We start from the raw sequence: 14,771 nt of genomic DNA, 5'->3' as shown, positions 1-14,771 counted from the left end.
GGCTGGACCCACCCGGTGGATAGCTTTGGGCCAGCAAAGGGGGGCCCATGTCCGGCCCATGTAGTGTGGGCTTTGGGTTGAACGGGCCGTGAGGTTGACGGCGTGAGACGGGGCTAACGACCGGTGGCACCGCCGTTAATTCGCTCTGCGCGTCGCGGTCAGGGGCTCATTTCCCCATTTCGCCCCAGGAGAGGAGCGAGAGGCGCCGGAGAGAGAGAGAGAGAGAGGAGATGCGGGAGGAGGTCAGGAGCTCGTCGGGGGCGGCGGCCGAGCCGCAGTTCGCCGTCGTCCGCTCGTCGTCGCCGCCGCCCACCCCGGTCGCCAGGTACGGTCTCCGTCGCTCCCCCCCATCCCCCTTCCCCTGGTGGTAGATTCGCCGAATCGAAACGAAAGCCGGATTTATTTTGGGCACGATTCTGCGGAGACCTAGGGTAGGATCGCAGGTGGGGTTCGCGGGGCAGCCGACAGTGTGTATAAATGTTCGATTAAACCATTGGGTAGGAGGAGGGCTATGAATCTACAGCCATCACGCTGCCACTCTCCTATGGATGGAACATATATCATTTTTAGGTGTAAGCGGAAGATATTTGGTTGCTCAATTCATACCTACTGTTGTGAAAAATATAGGGGGTTTTGCTCTGTATTTTTGTAGCACCTCCCCCTTTTTTTTTCCTTTCAACACTGAACCGAGTTATGATGAGGAAATAACATCCAACAAGTTCAGAAAGGACTAGGGAAAAGGATAGCTGAGTTTGACTTATGCGCTGTTAGCAGTTTCTCTCGATTACAAACTACAGGGCGAAAACCTAGTAGCACTATCGTACAGCCATATAGGAAAAGCACCACCAGCCAAACATGGGCTAACAAAGAGAAGAGGCAGCGAGCAAACGCAACTAACTAGCCATATTGCACATCTGAAATCATCAAAAAGGGGGTACCTCACCATCTGAACAGGGGTTTCAGCAGAGTCCTGAGCAAGTGACCATGTTAATCACAAACCAGTCACCAAATATCTTCGGCCTTCTGCATTAGCTGTTCTGTCCCTAGCTGTGAACCCTAGGATCTGTGCTGTCTAATGGTCGTTGCCTCTGTAAAATGGATAAAGTGATGCACTGTGCCATTGGTACTGGATGATGCCAAACCTTATGGTATTCTTGGAACTTGTGGTGCCATATTGCTTAGTCTTTTTCGAGGGACGTTAGTTTCTCAGACCTGGGTCTGCAGCGCTGCTGTTTCTGCTTGTTAGAATTCTTAAAGCTTTATAAGTGTTTTTGTTTTCCATATTGTTTTGGAGGTAAAATTGATTTCAGTATCATCCTTTTGCAATTTAGTGTTCGGCCAGGCGGCCACAATACTTTGTTGGGAGTCTTGTCATAAACTCCTAATTTTCAATTGCTTGCACTGAACCCTCTTTTGTTTTTTCAGTTCTGCTGGTGCCTCATCACCTGCTATGCAAATTAATATAGTAAGCATAGATTGGTTGGGTAGCAGACAAGCTTCCAGGGTTGATTCCTCGTCACATGTTGCACCACATGCCTATGGGCCTGCTCATAGCTTTGATGCTGCTGGAACTGCTTTGGATTCTGCACCATCTTGTAGACCATGGGAGCGTGGAGACTTACTTCGTCGACTGGCAACATTCAAACCTTCAACTTGGGATGCTAAGCCGAAGGTCATCTCTTCTTTCTTGTTTATAGGAATTTAACATTGTTGAAAGTATCAAGATACAACTGCTGAATGCCGTGGTGTGTTAACTTTGCTTTTTATATTTTAGTCCGCAATAAAATATAATCATGGACTCATGGTAACCTAAATCCATAAGCACAGTCAGTCTTTTCCTATGATATCACTTATGATGTTTATCTCTAGTTTAGTTAATACTGAATTTGATCAAGGCCACAGTTCCTTCCTTTGTTAGCTGCATTGTTTTTAAGGCCTCCTGCCTTAGACGCTTAGGCGATAAGGCCCTGCCGCGCTTAGGCGTTGCCTAGGTGCTAGAGTGGGTGGTGCTCGCCTTAGGTTGCCTTACCGCCTTATAAACAATGGTTAGCTGTAATTGGCATGTTGGTGGTTTTTATTTGGTTCAAATTAGAATAACATTGTGGACTATTTAAGAAAGTTCTACTCCTGCCATCATAAGATATGCTGAAATTAACTTTTGCAGGCTGCCAGTTCATTGGTTTGTGCTCAAAGAGGCTGGGTAAATGTTGACATGGACAAAATTGAATGTGAATCATGTGGTGCGCATCTTTTATTCAGTGCAGTGGCATCCTGGTCCCCAACTGAAGGTATGTGATTTTATTGAAAGTACATTAGTTTGAGAAGTAGCTGGTATTGCTATGTCCTGGTCCACAGGTTTCTTCATGCTACACTGCCTCCTAGTGCTAAAAACCAATACATTCATCACCATGTTTTAAATGTCTTACTCTGAAAGTATTATCCTTTTGATGTATATCTATCCGACATAAACTTAAATTTAGCTCATATCGTTAACCAAGAAATTATGCATTCAACTATGTAATGGCTAGCAATGCACTTATGCTTGCCACCTATCTGATTTGTGCATTTGCAGATGTCTGTATTTTCACCTTTCAGTCTAACTAAATAGATTTGATTTGGTATTAATAATAGTTCCAATTTTACATGAGCCATCGTATATTGTGCTCCTTGCTGATAAAAAATATATCTATAGGTCATATACTCTTGCTTCACAATTATTAATATTCAACAGTTTGATTTACTGATTAACACCTGCCATTGTTTTGATAAAGTAAGTGACAACATTAACATATATGTCCGGTGCTTTTCATAAGTCTCACTGATGTTATTCATGTCTTGCTGTTGTGTTAGGCTGGAAAAAAATTTGTTGTACGCCCCGCTTTGCAAACTGAGTTTTATTTAGCTGTGAAACCTTTCTTTTTGTGTTCTGTATTAGTTACAAATGCTGGAGAAGCCTTTGCGGGGCAGCTTGATGCATCACACAAGAATAGCTGTCCCTGGAGGGGCAATAGCTGTGCTGATAACTTGGTTCAGCTCCACCTTACACAGTCAGCGCTTATTGGAGGTTTTAAAGATCGATGTGATGGACTTCTACAGTTTCTCTCTCTTCCTGTGATTGCTCCATCTGCAATTGAGAACATGAGGTTGACAAGGGCTGCTCAGATTAACCGCCTATTAACCCAATCGATTAGCTTCTTATCTGGGGAGCTGGGTTACAAAGCTGAGAATACACCAGGAGTTGACATCCATCAAGGTTCATCTTGTGGCTACTCAAGAGTACGTTTTTCTGTTTTTTGTACATGTGTGTGATTTGCGGCACCACTGTAGTATTATTATTGGATGCCTTTCGATCTTGCATCTTCCTATAATTTAAACATTTATTCTGGTTTACTTTCCAGGCGCAGAAGCTTATAAGTCTTTGTGGATGGGAGCCTAGGTGGCTTCCAAATGTTCAGGACTGTGAAGAAAATTCAACCCACTCAGCTAAAAATGCACTTTCAAATGAACCAGATGAAATGTTCTATTCCCCCCTTGTTGAACATCAGAAAAGTTCATTCTCTGCATCAGCCAAGAAAGATAAAGGAAAAGGCAAAAGGCCCCTCAAAGATTCGGGGTGCAGCATGAGCTCACCTTTATTAGATTGTAGCCTGTGTGGAGCTACAGTTAGGATCTGGGACTTCAGATCTGTGTCACGTCCTAATCGTATTAGTCCAAATAACACTGATGCACCAGAAACAGGCAAAAAGCTAACACTGACACGTGGAATTAGCGCAGCCAGTGGGATCAACGGATGGGTTAATGATGGGGCGGTAAGAGATCAAGCTGAAGGACGTGATGAAGCAGCAACTTATGAGGGGAAATTAGTATCAAATGCTGGAGTAGACCTTAATCTATCGATGGCTGGAGGACTACCGCCACTTCATTCTTCAATGGCTGTTGCATCTGAGTGTTGTAATGGAGGGATGGGAAGAGATCTGATGATTGCGCAGCCCGCTGGAAGTGAAGTTGGTGATCGTGCAACATCATATGAGTCCCGGGGTCCAAGCTCGCGGAAGCGTAACCTTGAGGAAGGTGGGAGCACAGCTGACAAGCCACAAGACGGGGTTCGACATGCTGACAGCATAGAAGGAACTGTCATTGATCGTGATGGTGAAGAAGTTGACGATGACGTTCAAGATTCAGACACCAAGAATAAAAAACCGCGCGGATTCAACTTTTTTGATGCCAATCTTCCATCTTCTTCTGGAGCTGGTCCTAGTAGAAACTTGGGCTTTGACTTGGATGTGGATATTAGTATGTTCGGTCACTCTAGAGCTGTTGGTCTAGCTCCTGTTGAGCATCCGTCTGCTAGAGATTCTATGAGGGCCTCTTCTGTTATCGCAATGGATGTTCGCAGCGCTGACGAAGATTCGATGGAGAGTGTTGAGTATCATCCAGATGCTGGTATAGATATTAATATGCCTTCATCTAGTGGACACAGGAATATTGAAATGAATGATGCCTTTGATCTCAACGATAGCAACCAAGCACAGCAAAGTGCTTGTGCACAACCTGCTGCTGGAAGTGACGGAAGGGAGATAGGAGGAAGCAGTACTAATGAAGGGGAGGAAGTCCTTAATGCAGGCACAACTCCTGCTTTTGCAAGGGATCAGCTTAGCTTAGGAATTAGTGGTGGAAGTGTTGGCATGGGTGCTAGTGACGAGGCTGAAATTCATGGCATTGATGTATCTGTGCAAAGAACCGAGAGTGGTGTAGGTGATGCAGAACCTATTACTGACCTTACTGAGACAATGGGCCATACCGGTGAATCAGTTCCAGGGCCTGGATTGATGGATGAGTTTGTACCTGAAGAAGTTGATCGGGAAGAACCTCATGGAGACAGCCAAGATATTGTGTTCCGTTCAGCAGGCCGTGCTGACAGTGGATCAAAATATTTTGGTTCTAATAAAGCTGATTCTGGTGAGAGTGGAAAAAAGATAGGACATGCCATTGGTCATGAAAGCAGCATGCATCCTTCTCTCTCTTGCAATGCTGGGGTGTATGCCGGCTTCGATGCATCTAAAGAGGAAGTGACACAGGCTGGCAAAGCAGTGACTACTGATGATCAAGGCTTGCAATATGATCTGCGGAATGGATTAGGTAATTATCATCAACACTTTATCTTGCTACAGATAACCTAAAAGATATTTCTATACATTTTTGGGGGAGAGTTGCTTATCTTTTGTGGCATCACGCTATGTTTTTCCTATTAAACTACGGTCATTCGACTGGTACTGGTACTTGCTAGCCATGCTTCCTTTGAAGTTGAAGTTATTCATAGTGATTTGTTTGTGACCAAGGAGCAGCCAGCTAGACTTTCAGGACAGGTGGTATCGATCTCAGATCGGTTTTAGCACCTGCTACTCCAACAAAATAAATGCCATCCTATACCAACTGCTCCCCACAGAAACACATGTTTTTATTATTTCTTACACCTCTGTTTTTAATGTACTTGTTCTATTGTTTTCTGCTCAGTTATCTGTGTTCTGCTCATCTCAAGACTCTATTATTTGTTTCTCAGGAGCAACAAATGGAGAAAATGACTATGAACCAGGTCTTCCAGATTTTGATCCTGTTAAGCATCACAACAGTTACTGCCCATGGGTCAATGGAATTGTTGCAGCCGCTTGCTGTTATGATACTAGTTCCAGCTCAGGCAGTTCAGAACTTTCTGGCTGGCAGCTAACTGTTGATGCACTTGATACATTCCAGTCTCTTGGTCAATCTCAGAATCAAACTATGCGGTCTGAATCTGCGGCCTCGCTAAACATGGTAATTTTTGCCATGCTCATCTTCTCCATTTCTTCTTTGCACCTCTTCGGAGTTCACCATTAAGGCATTAAACATTGAAAGCTGGTAGCTGTTGTCCATATTTCAAAACCTGGAGTAGGTGATCTTCATCAGCTGTGACATCTAGACGGCCCCACCAGTGCGCCTTGCAGAGTTGAACTGCTCACGTAGTATGTTCTATCCTCACCAAACTCTGGTCTTCGCAGGATGATCAAGCAGCTTCTAACCGCAAACTGGCTAGGAGGACTTCGGTGAACAAAAGCCATGGGAAATGTTGAGTGAAGCTTCTTCCTACCCAGCCAGCTCGTTTCGTCCACCTGCTTCTCAAACATGCATAGCATTCGGCCAAGGTCCAGATTGGCGCATCCGGGTGCTTGTTTACGTGCAGTGCTGCTGCCTGCTGTACCCTTCCAAAATTAGGTCTGGCATCGGACGAAGAAACCAGTTAATAATCCATTTGAGCTAGTCTGTAGATTGTTGTCGCCTATGGTCTCTGGCAATTCGATACATGTTGTTCCAGTGATTTTACTGCGTTTATATCTGAAAGAGTCGATTCAAATCGCCGTCCCTTGTTCCAAAAGGAACATTTGCAGAATTTTGCAAGTGAATTGATTGTTGTTCGCCCCCAGTTTAAACTTGTAAGACACTGTTTATATTCTTGGGAAAGGCCTGACACCTAGTTCGAAGGAACATATATATTTTGTGCGAGTCACCCTTGACCTTGAGAATAAAGAATTTAGCTCGAATCCACAGAGGACATACTTTACTTTCAGTGATGCAAAAAATATCTTTCAGCCTTTTTCACTTTTATTAACGACAAAAATATGAATATCGCGTGTTGTCTCTGTTGGTGCTACTGCTGAGTCTAGCCAGTGGTCTCTTTCTGGTTCAAAATCTGACCACCCAATGAGCAGCACCCAACGCGCCAGGTCATCACCAACGATGAGATAGAGAAGTGGATGAGATTCCACTTCGCTGCGCCCCATCATCGTCTTCCCCCCTCCAATCTCCCAACCATCAGATCAAGAAGCTCTGGGAGAGAAGCTCCGGCCGTGAGCGACAATGCCGCTCTGCAGCTTCTACGCCTCCACGTCCCTCCCGGTGGCCAAGCCCCACTCCCTGCCCTCCTCCGCCAAGCTCCCCTCCACCGCCGCCGCGGCGATCACCACCGTGCAGCCAAAGAAGTCGCCGGCGGCCGTGGCTGCGGCCGCGGCGGCGACCGTCCTGCCGACGACGGCCGAGAACACAGCGTCCATGACGCCGGCGGAGGCGCTGTCGCTGCACCTGCCGGAGCTGCCGTCGGCGATGCGGGACAAGATCCTGAGCCTGGAGCTGATGGGGGTGGACTACGGGCGCGCGCTGTTGCTGAACCCGGCGCTCCGGGACGCGGCGCCGGAGTCCATCCACGCGGTGGTCACCTTCCTGCAGTCGCGCGGGCTCCACTTCAAGGACCTGGGCCGCGTCTTCGGCATGTGCCCGTCCGTGCTCACCGCCAGCGTCCGCGCCGACCTCCGCCCCGTCTTCGCCTTCCTCACCGACGACCTCGGCGTGCCGGAGGCCGCCTACCGCCGCGTGGTCGTCAAGTGCCCGCGGGTGCTCGCCTGCAGCGTCCGCGACCAGCTCCGGCCGGCGCTCATCTACCTCCGCCGCCTCGGCTTCCGGGACAACCGCGCGCTGGCGTTCCAGGACCCCATCCTCCTCGTCTCCAGCGTGGAGCGCACCATGGCGCCCAAGCTGGAGTACCTGGCCGGGCTGGGCATGTCGCGGGACGACGCCGTGGCCATGGCGCTCCGGTGCCCGGCCCTCTTCACCTTCAACGTGGAGAGGAACTACAAGCCCAAGTTCGAGTACCTGGTGGAGGAGATGGGCGGCGGCGTGGAGGACGTCAAGGCCTTCCCGCAGTACTTCACCTTCAGCCTCGAGAAACGGATCGCGCCGCGGCACCGCGCCGCCGCCGACGCCGGCGTCGACCTGCCGCTGGCTGACATGCTCAAGGCCACCGACGAGGAGTTCAGCGAGATGCTCGAGAGGGGAAGGAGCAGATGAAGCATTCAGTATATATGGCCGCCGGCCGGCCGGCTGAGAGCGCCGTGCGCCATGTTCATGCACGCAGGCGGCCGGCGGGTGCATGCTTTGTACACTTACCACCGAGCTATGGCGACCACGGTTTGTACTGTACATAATGATCAATGGTTGATGCCACGGCTCCTGACTCACATCGTGAAGTGATGATGCTTCTTTCTTTCCTAGAGGATGTATAAGTACCATTGTACCAATGAAGTAGTGGGATGTGCCATGTGTATAGTGTTCGTATAACATGTTGGGCTGTAAATAAAGTCATGGAGGAAAGTTCAATCGAGATGAACTCTGTTATAATATCAAGAAGTGTAAAGCAGAGTGAACGTGAAACATTGTGGCCATTGGATCTATTTTTAAATCGGATGGCTCAAGAGCAACCCGCTTCCCTAGTGTAAGTTTGCAACTGGACAGCTGGTGTAATCCTTTCCACCGCAACAGTTGCTCTGTCGCAGGCCAAACGGTTCTGGTAGAGGAATCGAAGGGTGGAAGCAGTGAAAGGCAAGAAGGGGTTTGAGCTCGGTGGCCTCCGCGTTGCGTCGGCTTGCACGCCTCGACGCAATCGTCTTCGAGCGACCGCGTGCCCCCTATCCGGATGGCCGCACGCCTCCTCCGGCTGCTACATGCTATGTGCTGCTCCCTTACCCGGTGGTAGGAGCTCGGCGACCTCCCCATACAACGGTCGCGTGCCTCAGCACCACCGTCGCCCGGCAGTCGGGCTCGCCTCCCCATCGATGGTCGTGCTCTCCTTCCCGCCCGGGAGCCGCGCGCCTCCCCCCTGGCTAAGCGCCTCGTCACCACTCTGTAGGTAGAAGAGTTACATTAAGGACCCCCCTCCCCTCCCCCTCTCCCCGATAGGTGTGAAAGCAAACTAGCTTCGAGAACCAGCAGCTTAGGTATGAACAGAAACCAACTTTGAGAATTAGAGGATCTCCAGCCGTTCGGCCCCCCAGGGCGCCGAAAAAGAGTGGTCTGGGGGCGAACCGGCGCTAGATTGGCCCCTGGGGGCGACCTAGCTCCCAGCCACGCCCCCAGGCGTCGTCCCCCAAGCTGGGGCAAATTCAAACGTAGTCATTCCCGCTCACAAAAGAAAAAAAAGTCCATTTTACTACCCTGAATAAAGTGTGTGGTTCACTTTAACCCCCGATCAATATTTCTGCTCCCTTCACCCCCTGAACAAACACATACCGGTTGAAAGAGACCCCTGGGTGGTTTGTCTCGACTTCCTGCTGACGTGGCACAAGTCAACGGTGGTTTTGACCCATAATCGTCCAAAATGCCCCTGGACATTTGCCGGTGGCTCCCTCCTCACGCCGGTGGCTCCCTGCCGCAGCCGACGAGCGCCCGCATCAGCGGCAGCTCCAGTCGCGCCGCCCCTCTTCCTCCCTTCCCTCCCTTTCTCTTCCTCCCCTTCCTCTCTCTTCTTCTCTCTCTCTTTCCTTCCCTCACGTCTCTCTCCTCTCTTCTCGCAGGAGCACCAGGAGCCGCCATGGAGCTCCGTCCGCCGCCGCCAGCGCCGATTTCGGTGAGAACCGGCCTTCCTCGCCTAGATCCGGATGCTCCCCATCTCCTCCTCCCCGCCGGAAGCCGCGCCCGCCGGCCTCCCCAAACCGCAGCGCCCGAGCTGCACTGCGCCGCCAGGAGGACGACGCTCGCTCCAGCGCCAAGTCCCGTGTCGCCCTGCCAGATCCGCTGGCCCGACGCCCCCGCAAGGCCCAGCCCAGCGCCTCCTGCCCCGCGCAGCCGGGGGTGAGAAGTGGTGCGAAGCGCCACCGCCCCTGCACCCCATTCCCCCATGGTCGGCCGCCTCTGGTCGACGGGAGCCAAGACCTCTCACTCCCAGCTCTGGTCCGCCGCTTCACCGCTCCTGCTCCAACCAGGAGCTCGCCGCCGGCCACCTCCGGGCCTCCTGCAGCACCTCGCCGCCGTCCAGCGACCCCACCATCGGCCTCCACCTCCGGTCCGTGCCCATAGATGCTGCTCTGGTCAGCCGCGCCACCACAACCACCTACAGCGCCGCCGGGAGACAATGATGGGTCACCTGACGAGTGGGCCCCACTAGTCAAATACCGCCGTTGACTACTGCCACATCAGCAGTGGGTGGAGACAAACCAGACAAGGGGGTGTTTTGTCCGGTTTGAGTTTGTTTGGGGGCGACAAGAAGCAGAAATATTGATCAGGGGGTAAAGTGAACCACCCACTTTATTCAGGGTAGTAAAATGGACTTTTTTTCCTCACAAAATAGACGCCACAAATCCGGCGATCAAGCGGCCAAGTTCGACGATCATTACCTCGCCACAGTTCAGCGATCGAATGAAAAGTTCGGCGTACAAAAAAGAAATGACGCGCGTTGTCAGGACCCCGATTCCAAGTCACATCGATCTAGCCGGTAACACCTCATATCACTTTGCGGCCTCACGCACGGTATTCCCACGGGTGTCGCCTTACCATGGCCCGGGACCGTTTGCGTCTTTTAGCTCACGTATATGATAGTGTCGCTAGCATCCATATGACAGAGAACCCGGGCCGACATGACTAGTCGTGAACCCAAAGTGGCACTAACTTACGGGGACAGGCATACATGAATCAACATCGAGCATGTCGGTCAGCAGCGTGCGAATCCGGGCTGTAGCACTGGGCTAACAGGACTCCGGTGAACCGGGCTGTAGCAGGCTAGGCAGGACTCCGGATGTCACCGCGTGACATTTCCCCGAAGGGACAGACACAGGAACGAAGTGAATCACATGCCGGCCAGTCAAGTGTTCCGGAGCAGTAGTGCTGGGCTAGCAGGACTCCGGTGAACCGGGCTGTAGCGGACTACTATGGCTCATGGAAGCACAAGACTACATTTCCCCATAAGAGAGGCTACCAAGGATAAACAACTAGGTTGTCAGATCCCACACATACCAAGCATTTCAATCATACACACAATATGCTCGATATGTGCAAATACAACATGGCATCACAACAAGACTCTACGACTCAGAGTATTTATTCATTAGGCTCCGAAGAGCGAGATATTACAAACATGGGTCTCATGACCCAACATTCAGAGCATACAAGCCAAAGCACATGCGGAAGCTTAACATGTCTGAGTACAGACATCTACAAATGAAAAAGGCTGAGAAGCCTGACTATCTACCAGATCCTGCCAAGGGCACAAGATCGTAGCTGAGGTATCAAGCTAAACGTCGAAGTCCACACGGAACTACTAGCGAGACTGACGTCTCTCTGCAAAACATAAAATAAGCAAACGTGAGTACAAATGTACCCAGCAAGACTTACATCAGGACTATCTACATATGCATCGGTATCAACAAAGGGGGTGGTGGAGTTTAACTGCAGCAAGCCAGCTTTGACTCGGTGGCTATCCTGAACTACGACTGCAAGTAACTCTTTTGAGGTGGCGCACACGAGTCCACATATTCACCATATCAATACACCACTATGGATCTGCTCCCGTCTCCCTACGAGAACGCCATCCATAGCACTCACGCTTATCTTGCGCATTTTAGAGTATCCACTTTTACTTGTCTATGAACTGTACAGGCGACCCAGAAGTCCTTTACCGCGGACACGGCTATTCGAATAGATCATATTAACCCTGCAGGGGTGTACTTCGTCACACACGCTCTCGCCACTTACCACCATGTACACGTCGTGTACCTCGGCAACCTTCAAGCGGAAGCCTGGCGAGGGAGTCGGCCATGACCTGACTAACCACACAAGTCTCTCGTCCAGGTTTATCGCCTATTCGGGTTCCATCCGCAAGGAGATCCGGCCGGGGTGTCGCTCACGGCCCCAAACGATGTGTGCAGGGTTCCCAAGCCCACCTCGACGGATGGATCTACGCTTGGTACACCGTGCCACGGTGCCTAGTCTGTCCCAAGCCCACCTGTACCGGGTGCCACTTGGTAGACTACTAACACTACCTACAAACACCAGAAACTAGTTGCAACTCCTGGACAGAGATCAAGTTGATTAATAAGTCGAGAGGGGCACTTAAGCATTCCAATGTGTGGTAGTAACTGTTCATGGATCACAAACACAGAACTCAGTTCCTGAGGACGGCTGCAATGAGACAACCCACCATGTACTCCTACATGGCCTCTCACCGCTACCTTTACCAAATCATGTTCACACACTTAGCTCTCAACAGTAGGACATGTTCACCACATTCCAATCCATCCCCGATGAATCAGACCTGACACAACTCTAAGCAATAGCAGGCATGACAAACAAGCATGAATGAGTAGGCACATCAGGGCTCAGACAACTCCTACTCATGCTAGTGGGTTTCATCTATTTACTGTGGCAATGACAGGTCATGCAGAGGATAAAGGGGTTCAGCTACCGCGGCAAGTAACAGATGAATCGTTGTTGTCCTAATGCAGTAAAAGAGAGCAGGAGCGAGAGAGTGGGATTGTATCGGGATGAACAAGGGGTTTTGCTTGCCTGGCACTTCTGAAGATAGCATTGAGTCTTCATTAGTGTCAACGATCACAACGCCGGAACATCGTCTACCGAGAGGGGACAAATACCGGCAACAGAGAAGAAATACAATCAATGCAATGCACAATATGATGCATGATCATGACATGGCAATATGAATGTGTTTTGGGCTAATGCAAGCTAGAACAGATTGAGATGAGTCCATTTGAACCAAAGATTCAAATGCAAACCCATTTTATAGAGTCATATAAGTGCATTATCTTGTTTCATCTAAACAGCATGGTTAGGTTGCTCTAACATGCATGAAACCAGTACAGATGGATAGATTGGATTTTTCTGATCATTTTTCATATATAAATCTTTTCATTCTGAGCTATAGATTATTTTCTATGATTTTTAGAAGTTTAGGGTATTTTCTGGAATTTCCTGTATAAAAATAATTCCAGTAATTAAATTAATGCGTCAGCATTAAGTCATGCTGGCGTCAGCTGGTCAACAGGACCGTCCAGGTCAAACCTGACAGGTGTGGCCCACCTGTCATTGACTCAGTGCTAACCAGGGTTTCGTTAAATCCTAACTAAAGTAATTAGAAGGGCTGGGGCCCACAGTCAGCGAGTCAGTGGGTTAGCTAAAATTTAATTAGCATCTAAACTAAATTAGCAGGGCCTCGGGCCCACATGTTAATGACCCAGGGGGGTCAAACCCTGGTCAACTCGGTCAAACCTGCCGGTGACTCGACGCCGGCGAGGCCAGACGCGGCGGCGAACCACGGGTTTGCCCTACGGGGCGCCGTTTGGCGCGCGGAGCACAGCTACGGGATGCGGACGCTCGTCCGCATCCAACCGTGGGGGTGGCGCGGCCGGGGAGTGGCCGGAGTGGCGCCGGCGACGAGCTTTGCGGCAGCCGGAGTCGGCAGAGAGCGGGGACGCGGTTGCGGTGGCCGTGGCGATGTGCGTTTAGCACCTACGGCGTCTACGTGGTGCGGTGAGTACGATGGACGCATGCCCGGGGCCAAATGGTCACCGGAGCAGCACCGGCGACGAGCGCGGGCGACGGCGGGGTTCGGTCTCCGGCGGAGCGACGGCTACAGCGTGCAAATGGAGCGCAGAGGAGGGGGTTCGGGTGAGTGGCTCACGGCGAGTCGGACGAGCAGGTCGGCGAGCTCGGAGACGGTCCGGAGCGGGCGGTGCGGCGGAGGCGATCTCCGGCGGCCGGAGGTTGGAGAAGAGCTTGGGTCGTCGCTTGGGGCGTTCGGCGTCGCGTGCGTCGACGGAGATGGCGATGGCGATGAGGCGGAGCTTGGGGGCGCGTCGGAGAGGCAAGGGGAGCACGGTGGGCGCGACTACGTCGGCAGGACGGCGACGGCTGCTTCGGCCATGGCGAGGAGAGGGCGAGAGAGAGAACCAGGGGGGAAATGAGGTATCGGGGCGGTCGAGCGGGCGACGTGGGCGTCGTCCAGATCCTCTAGAGGCGCGGGCGGCAAGCAAGAGACGCCGTGGCGCGTGCGGCGGCGTCGCGGTGTCCCTCCTCTGCCTACTGGCGGAGGTGGGGGATGACTGGCACGGCGCTGGGCTGGGCCGGCCAGGTGGGCTGGCCAGCTGGGCTGCGACAGGTGAGGCCAGGTAGGTATCCTTTCTCTCCTTTTTTTTATTTGTTTCTGTTTTCTAATATTCTGTAGTCTTTAGGGCTTTATTAAAAATATTTAGACACTTCCTAAACTCATGAAACTACTCATGATCACTGTTGGGAATATATCCTACAGTAAACATTTTAGTTTATGACTATTTGAGCATTTAAAATATTTAATAGCATTTAAATGCCCAAATGCAAATAGAGTATGATTTAATGCAGAGCCCAAATATGTCATGGAAAAATGTGCAGCACCTCTGGTTATTGTTTCCAGCATTTTCCAGAAATGATGAACATTTTTAAAAGCCATTTGGATTTACTGGAAATATTTTGGTTGAACCTAGTGAATTCCTTTAATGCTAGGGTTTAGGCAATCCCCATTTCAATTTTCTGCAAAATTCAAACATGATGCACACATGAAGCTAGCCTAGTGCAATACGAGAAGCTAGGGATGTGTCAACTCACCCCCACTAAACAAGAATCTCGTCCCGAGATTCAAGCGTAGGATAAGAGGAAAAGGGGACACAAAAGCTAACACAATCTTCTTGATCCAATACCCTCATCGAAGATGTTGACTCATTGCTTCAAATTGATCTTGTCGTCTTTGCTTTCGGGATCTTCATCCAACATGATGACGACAGAAGAAACTCTATAGGAATCGATCTTCTTAAAGATCGAGCAACTCACGATCAACTCACGGAATGAGATGTCGAACATCTCTCGAGCCAAGACACGGAACATACATCCAGAGGGAAGAAGTGAAACAGAGAATGAAGATTCAAGTT

The 14,771-nt window shown here is 50.4% G+C and overlaps 2 protein-coding genes across 2 annotated transcripts; both read left to right on the top strand.

Moving 5' to 3' along the window:
* Positions 1-82: 82 nt before the first annotated feature.
* On the top strand, positions 83-6,575 carry LOC109732562 (uncharacterized). Its single transcript, XM_020291736.4, has 7 exons — positions 83-325; positions 1,426-1,672; positions 2,165-2,288; positions 2,936-3,276; positions 3,399-5,139; positions 5,561-5,811; positions 6,036-6,575. The coding sequence occupies exons 1-7, from the start codon at positions 231-233 to the stop codon at positions 6,105-6,107; spliced, it is 2,871 nt and encodes a 956-aa protein (XP_020147325.1). The 5' UTR covers positions 83-230; the 3' UTR covers positions 6,108-6,575.
* A 178-nt stretch (positions 6,576-6,753) lies between these two features.
* LOC109732564 (transcription termination factor MTEF1, chloroplastic) lies at positions 6,754-8,238 on the top strand. The gene has a single exon (XM_020291739.4). It carries the CDS (start codon positions 6,892-6,894, stop codon positions 7,873-7,875), a length of 984 nt encoding a protein of 327 aa, XP_020147328.1. The 5' UTR covers positions 6,754-6,891; the 3' UTR covers positions 7,876-8,238.
* Positions 8,239-14,771: the final 6,533 nt, after the last annotated feature.

Source organism: Aegilops tauschii, chromosome 5 (genome assembly GCF_002575655.3).
Source record: "Aegilops tauschii subsp. strangulata cultivar AL8/78 chromosome 5, Aet v6.0, whole genome shotgun sequence".
Classification (NCBI taxonomy): domain Eukaryota; kingdom Viridiplantae; phylum Streptophyta; class Magnoliopsida; order Poales; family Poaceae; genus Aegilops; species Aegilops tauschii.
Note: the sequence above shows the minus strand (reverse complement) of the source record. Positions and strands in the feature narration are given on the sequence as shown.